The following is an 8,000-nucleotide window of genomic DNA, read 5'->3' as shown; positions in this document are numbered from 1 at the left end:
AGAGGGAATGTACGATCGCATCCGAAATCATCAGATGTTTGAAATTGAAAAATAAAATACTTAAGAGCATTAAAATAATCCTACGAAATAAATCGAATGAAAAAGGCAATATATTTGATGGAACATATAATTGAATATAACAAATAAAAAAATAATTATACATGTTTATATATTTGAATATTGATGATTAATAAAATTTTCATATATTTAATTAGTGTCATTTTTAGCTTTAAATTTTATTTGAATCTAAACATTGAATGTTAAAATATTTAGAATAAATAATATCATAATATCATAATATTATATCATTATCATAATATTACATATTTCATAAAACAAGACCATACTTCGCAATTTTTATCTACATATTTTTATAACCATATACGTAACAGGCTCTCATCTTTTCACCTAGCTTGGCAGCGTCAGGCAGGTAAGGTTGGCACGGGTACGTAATGGCGGACCAATCACGGGCCGTTCGCGGTTGGCGCATCTTTCATTATAGGTCTTTAGGGCTGATACAATATGATTCGGTTTGATTGGTTGACGCAAGTTACGCTTACGAAAGTTACGCTGCATGTAAAAGCAGCCTAAAAATGACCTAATAAAAACGTACCATAGACGTCTAGAAATTGACGTTATTATTACGTCAGAATATTCACTTCTTTTAAACGTCAATTATTGGGCACATGACGTCTGTGACCAATAATCACCATTTATCGACGTAAATATCACGTGACGTTGCTGCCTGGGATGTAGTCTGCTCGTAAATTGTGAAAGATTTAATTAGATAAGTATATTAATAAACATGATAACGTGATACATATATTTGTAAGAAAATAATTGTTTATAATGTTTATATAATAATTTCTTAATAAATTATACAAATAATATTATGATTTTACTTATTTATTCAAGATATATGTATGTTGTGTGATACATAACCTTAATTTAACTCAATAAGAAATAACGTCATTTTGACAATGTTCAAACGTCATTTTAAACATCAGATTCTTCATAAAAATGACTAATTAATGACGTCAAATAGACGACACCTAGCCGTAGCTTGACCGTAGTCAATAACATGAAAAAAATAACGTCTTTTCGACGTCGACTTATGACGTTATGTACCTGGGACATATTCACGTCATTTTTAATCGTAATTTTGAATATCGATTCAAATGTCATTTTAAGGGGGCATAGACAGTCAGCGACGCGAAAATAGACGGTTTCACTCGATTTTTTTGTAAGAAAATGAATGACATTTTTTTATTTTAACTTTTTGCGTCATATTAATCTATGTTCCGGAATAGGATAAGTTTCGCGCTACAAAAGCCGAATAAAGGATCGATTGCGCCATCCATCGATTCTGTCCGTGAATCTTTCGTCGCACTCACCGCGCCGTCTTGCGAATATCATTACTCCAATTTAGCCGCATATTCGGATACCGATGTCGCTGTCGTCCTGCCGATTCGTCGCGCTAATCGCGCAGCGCGATTCTCCCCTCAGACACAAATCAGTACTTGCCGTGTCAAGTCGTGCTCTCAAATTCCTCGTTGAAAGCAGCAGCTTTCTTTCTACGGGTTCGCTACCGCGACTCATTACTTTTGTACGTCTCATCACGGCTACCGTCGTGTATGAGTCTCGGCGTATTAACAGCAGTTAATCGTCTCTTTCGCAGTGCCACGCGAATAACACTTCGTTTACTTGTGAATAAAGCTTGCATACAACAAGTTAAAAGAGAAGTGCTCAGTGGTCTCAATCTTCCAGTCCACAAATCCATTCCGTCATTTGAGATCTCAGTCGAGATCGAAGCAGCGATTCAAACAACATCGAACAATCTGGTCCTTCGAGCCGGATTCGTGGCGGATAAACAACAAGGGACATTGTGACTCTTCGCTCACTTTCGTGAACGTAAGTGACGTGGCACATCGCAAGATTTCCGTTTCGAGCATACCAAGTTACGGAAACCTCTCAAACTCATTATGGAAGAATTACTATCGCAGCAGCGATTAGCTATGCGCTCTGTCACACGCGCATTGGAAAACTTTAAGAAGATCGGCCGTGCAAATCACACGTACGGCATAGTTCGGAATCGCCTTCAAACTCTCAAGGAGACTTACGCTCGATGCGAGCTCCTGCACGCACAACTGCTCAAAGTCGCCACCAAGGAACAAAAGGATACCGAGAAATACTTCAAAGAGGATGTCTACATCGAATTGGAGGACGCCTACCTCGCAGCATCGGACTACATCTCCGACGCTCTCGCCTCTCTCGAAGCAGATCAAGCGCCATCAAGTCCAGGGTTATCCGTCAGTCAATCACAAAAATCTAAAAAAACTCTTACATTACCGCGCATTAATTTGCCGAAATTCTCCGGCGATTTACGGGAATGGGAAACGTTTCGCGATCAATTCCGCTCCATGATTATCGATCATGCCGAGTTGTCGAATGTTACGCGCTTGCAATACCTTTATTCGTGTTTAAAGGACGAAGCACGCGACGCGTTGCGTAATCTCCCTTTGACCGAAGCTAATTTTAAAATCGCGTGGAATGTACTGCTCGCGCGTTACGATGATAAACGTCGATTAGTGTCGGAACATATTCATACGCTTCATACGCTACCGGCCGTTAATACCGATTCCGCGCAGGATCTTATGTCGCTTCGAGATAAAGCTAATATGTCAATTCAAGCGTTAAAAAATCTCGGTCGTCCAGTTGAGTGGTGGGACGATTTGCTCGTCTATCTAGTCGTGCAAAAATTAAATAAAGCCACGCGTAAAGCATGGGAATTACATTTAGGCGATAAAACGGAATATCCGTCGTATACGGATCTTCATAACTTTCTCGCATCGCGAATTCGAGCGTTCGAGAATATTCCAACGACCAGTACGGTCAAAACAAAACCGAGCAAGTCGTCCGTGCAAAGTCACACGACGACCGCTACCGGAGCTCATTGTCCGCTTTGTAAACAAGATCATCTCTTGTCAGTATGTCCTGATTTCAAGAAGAAACAGGTTAACGAGCGTCGCGATCTTATTGTCAAATTTAAACGATGTCTCAACTGTTTAAGCGCTCGACATTTCGCGAACACATGTCCGAGTAAACATAACTGTCGTCAATGCCAACAAAGGCATCATACGATGCTTCACGAAGCGACGACATCAAGCGCGACCGAGAATTCCCTTGAATCCAACGAAACGAATACGTCAAATGAAAACAACGTCGTTTCACATTTAATTACGAAAACAACATTTGACAAATCTCGTGTTCTATTAGCTACCGCGCGGATTCAGGTGTGTTCTTCGTCTGGTCGCACAGATGTCATACGCGCATTGTTAGATCAAGGATCTGTCACTAGTTTAATTAGTGAAAATCTCGCTCAACGGCTACGGTTATCGCGAACACGCGTTGCTGTCTCGGTTACCGGAATCGGTGAAACGCAATCCGTCGCACGACATGCTGCTCTTATTTCGGTATCATCTAAGACCGGCAAGGGTCCGTCATACTCAACGACCGCAATTATTATGCGCTCTCTGACTAAATACACGCCGCCTAAAATAGCATATCAAATCTCTCTCGCTCATTTAAGCGGCCTGCCATGGGCTGATCCGCAGCCCTCAAGTGCCGATCCGATCGAAATGATCATCGGCGCTGATCTATACGGTGCTGTTCTGTTACCGGGCCTGTGCTCAGGTTCCTCTAATCAGCCAACAGCTCAGAATTACATTTTCGGCTGGATCATGTCTGGTCCGATTTCGACGAGTTCGTCTTCAAACATGTCTAACGTGACAGTTAATCATACCACGTTGCACGACAATCTCGATGACGAAATTCGTCAGTTCTGGGAAGTCGAAGAACTTCCGCAAGTATCATACCTCACTCCTGAGGAACAACGTTGTGAGGAACATTTCCGAACAACTCATTCTCGTGACTCTAATGGACGGTACGTCGTACGGCTACCGTTCAAAGCCAATCCTCCGATTGCAATAGGCGAATCTCGTCACATCGCCTCATCACTTCTTTCACGGCTTGAAGGCCGTCTTCAAAATCAAAGGGATATCGCATCCGAATATCGAGAGTTCCTACTGGAATACGAAAATCTCGGTCATATGAAGAAAGTAGACGAACCCGTCTCTGCTTCACAATCAGTTTACATCCCGCATCATGCGGTGATTCGCGAGCATAGCAGCACCACGCGGTTGCGCGTCGTGTTCAATGCATCTCAGTCGACATCGAACGGCTCTTCACTTAACGATCATCTCATGATCGGTCCTAAGTTACAAACCGACCTTCGTTCGGTAATTCTTCGATGGCGACAACATCGTTATGTTTTCACTGCCGATATCGCAAAAATGTATAGGCAGATTCGAGTCGATCCGCGAGATCAAGATTATCAGCGCATCTTATGGCGCTCTTCATCATCCGAAGCGGTGCAAGACTACCGCTTGCTTACTGTTACTTACGGTATGGCGTGTGCTCCATACCTCGCTCTTCGCACGATTCAGCAATTGACGCAAGACGAAGGCGCTCAATTTCCTCTTGCTCAATCAGTTTTACGCAATCAAATCTATGTAGATGATTGCATCTTCGGCGCGGATGACAAGCCGCTTGCAAGGCAAATCCGCAATCAATTAATTTCATTGTTACAAAAAGGTGGATTCCTCCTCCGTAAGTGGGCAAGCAACTGCCCTACGTTACTCAACGACCTACCGGTCAATGAAAAGAGTCTCAGTCAAGGCAAAATTCTGCAAAGCGACGAAAGTTTCAAAGTCTTAGGCGTCACGTGGCTCCCTGCAACCGATACATTTCAATTCTCAGTCGAAGTTACCACGTCGATCCCAGATTCTAAACGGAAAATTCTGTCTACTATAGCAAAATTATTTGACCCGCTCGGGTGGCTTGCTCCGGTCATAATTACTGCAAAAATTATCATGCAACAATTGTGGGCTACTAAGTGTTCGTGGGATGATCCAATTCCACCCCCTCTCATGCAAAAATGGCACAATTATCACACGCAGCTAATTCAACTGCGTAATATCTCTTTGCCACGATGGACTGCCTTCGGTTCCGACACAAGTCACTGTGAGCTTCACGGCTTCGCTGACGCATCGTCCGTCGCATACGCCGCTGTCATATATCTTAAAGTGATCTCGCTCATGGGATCAGTTACTGTTTCGCTATTAATAGCAAAATCAAAAGTCGCGCCTCTTAAGCCCTTGACAATTCCAAGACTCGAACTATGCGCTGCTGCGCTTTTAGCACGAACAATGTCGTTTGCCAGAACGACATTAGAACTTTCGACAATTCCATGTCATTGCTGGACGGATTCAACCGTCACTCTCGCTTGGCTACGCCAATCTCCATCTCGATGGAAAACGTTTGTCGCGCATCGCGTGAACGATGTGCAAACTCTAATACCTGATGCCACGTGGCATCATGTTCCGACTCATCAGAATCCCGCGGATCTAGCATCACGCGGAGTTACCGCTTCCTCGTTCGCGGAGAGCTCACTGTGGTGGCAAGGCCCCGAGTGGCTCAAGCTTCCTTCAAGTATGTGGCCGAATGAATCTCGGCAAGATCACGACACCTCGCTCGAAAAACGTTCGACCCTCGTCGTACAAACTCTCGATATCGAATCTCAATGGGACTTAGCTTCCCGCTATTCTTCATGGCCGAAGCTTCTTCGCATAACGGCCTATATAATCCGCTTTATTAATAAGCTTCGAAATCGTATATACATAAAGCGGTCGTCAACCGACGAATCCGACTCTATTCCATCCGATATAATTTCGGTGGACGAATACAAACACGCGCGACTATTTTGGTTACGCGTCATTCAACAAAATCTTTTTCTCGATGATGTGCGTCGATTAAAAAATTCGAAACCCGTAGCGAAAACTAGCAAACTAATCTCACTTAATCCATTCTTGGATGACGATGATTTAATTCGCGTAGGCGGTCGATTACGAAAATCCGACCTTTCATATAACGCTAAATGTCCTCTCATTCTAGCAGCACATCCACTCGTTACGTTGATAATTCAACACGCTCATCTGCGTTCGCTCCACGCGGGCACGCAACTAACATTATGTGTTTTACGCGAAGAATTTTGGATTCTTCGCGCTCGTCAAACGGTTCGAGCCGTCTTGTATCGTTGCATTACTTGCACGCGCGAAAAGGCGGTTATCCCCAGTGAACTCATGGGCGATCTCCCGCCAATGCGCATTCGACAAGTCGATCGCGCATTCTTACATTGCGGACTTGACTATGCCGGGCCCGTTCCTGTCAGATTAAATTCAGGCCGTGGATACAAATCTCAGAAGGCCTACATTGCCGTATTCGTCTGTATGACGACGCGCGCAATACATCTCGATTTAGTCAGCGATTATACTACCGCCGCGTTTCTCGCAGCATACGCGCGCTTCTGCTCTCGGCGCGGGATGCCGACCGATTTATATTCCGATAACGCAAAGAATTTTCGCGGAGCTGATCGCGAATTGAAAGCTGCAATTCATGCAGCAAAACAAGATTCAAACTTGCGAAGCAAACTGTCGTGCGATGGTGTCCGTTGACACTTCATTCCCCCTTCCGCGCCCTTCGGAGGCCTATGGGAAGCCGGCGTTCGCAGCGTCAAATATCATCTCAAACGCGTTATCGGTTCACACACACTGACATTCGAAGAGCTTACGACGCTGCTCTATCAAATCGAAGCGTGCCTCAACTCACGTCCGATAGCTCCGATGTCAGATAATCTTGATGATTATTCATGTCTGACACCGGGTCATTTCTTAATTGGTAGCGCTCTCACAACGCCGCCATCTCCTACGCTACTAGAAACAAAAGAAGCGCGTCTGACTCGTTGGCAACTCGTGAAGCAAAAAGGCGAAGTTATTTGGAAAGCATGGTCAAATGATTATTTAACCGGATTACAACAGCGCTCAAAATGGCGCGTCGCTCAAAAACTCGCTCGAGTCGGACGCTTAGTTCTTTTGCGCGATCCCCTTGCACCACCGTGCAAATGGGAACTCGGTCGTATCATTGAATGCCACACCGGAGACGACGGATTAACGCGCGTCGTCACTGTGAAAACGTCAAAATCGACGTATAAACGTTCCATAGTGAAGCTATGTTTCTTACCCGTTGATTTAAACGAAACGTCCACATGATCGATTTCCTTTCGTGGCATTCATTGATCGAACTCCTTTCGCTCGAACTTACTGTATAATAAGTTAATGTTCTCATATCCCTCTCTATGTAAATATTTCTATGTATCTTTCTAAATCTAAGTCTTTACTCATGTCATGTATCATATAGTTTTAAACTCGATTGGCACGGCGGGCGGCATCGAATAATCGTGTTTCGGCTAGTCTAGCCGAGGCGGGCGGTATGTTCCGGAATAGGATAAGTTTCGCGCTACAAAAGCCGAATAAAGGATCGATTGCGCCATCCATCGATTCTGTCCGTGAATCTTTCGTCGCACTCACCGCGCCGTCTTGCGAATATCATTACTCCAATTTAGCCGCATATTTGGATACCGATGTCGCTGTCGTCCTGCCGATTCGTCGCGCTAATCGCGCAGCGCGATTCTCCCCTCAGACACAAATCAGTACTTGCCGTGTCAAGTCGTGCTCTCAAATTCCTCGTTGAAAGCAGCAGCTTTCTTTCTACGGGTTCGCTACCGCGACTTGTTACTTTTGTACGTCTCATCACGGCTACCGTCGTGTATGAGTCTCGGCGTATTAACAGCAGTTAATCGTCTCTCTCGCCGTGCCACGCGAATAACACTTCGTTTACTTGTGAATAAAGCTTGCATACAACAAGTTAAAAGAGGAGTGCTCAGTGGTCTCAATCTTCCAGTCCACAAATCCATTCCGTCATTTGAGATCTCAGTCGAGATCGAAGCAGCGATTCAAACAACATCGAACAATCTATATTCGAAGAACATTTCGTAATTTTTTTGTTGAAAAATATTAAAAATTGTAAGCGGTATAACTAATTTA

At 44.0% G+C, this 8,000-nt stretch overlaps 1 protein-coding gene across 1 annotated transcript; it reads left to right on the top strand.

The window, feature by feature from the left end:
* The first annotated feature begins 1,982 nt into the window (after positions 1–1,982).
* On the top strand, positions 1,983–7,166 carry LOC108780194 (uncharacterized). The gene is made up of 2 exons (XM_018547829.1): positions 1,983–5,550; positions 6,712–7,166. The coding sequence occupies exons 1-2, from the start codon at positions 1,983–1,985 to the stop codon at positions 7,164–7,166; spliced, it is 4,023 nt and encodes a 1,340-aa protein (XP_018403331.1).
* Positions 7,167–8,000: the final 834 nt, after the last annotated feature.

This window comes from Cyphomyrmex costatus, unplaced genomic scaffold (assembly GCF_001594065.2).
Source record: "Cyphomyrmex costatus isolate MS0001 unplaced genomic scaffold, Ccosl1.0 scaffold687, whole genome shotgun sequence".
NCBI lineage: Eukaryota > Metazoa > Arthropoda > Insecta > Hymenoptera > Formicidae > Cyphomyrmex > Cyphomyrmex costatus.
The sequence above is the reverse complement of the archived record's forward strand: the minus strand, read 5'-3'. Positions and strand labels throughout refer to the sequence as shown.

Coding starts and splice junctions, on each gene's coding strand:
- LOC108780194 (XM_018547829.1), top strand. CDS start 1,983: ATGGAAGAATTACTATCGCAGCAGCGATTAGCTATGCGCTCTGTCACA. Junction 5,551..6,711: donor GTGGCTCAAGCTTCCTTCAA/GTATGTGGCCGA, acceptor ATCAAATCGAAG/CGTGCCTCAACTCACGTCCG.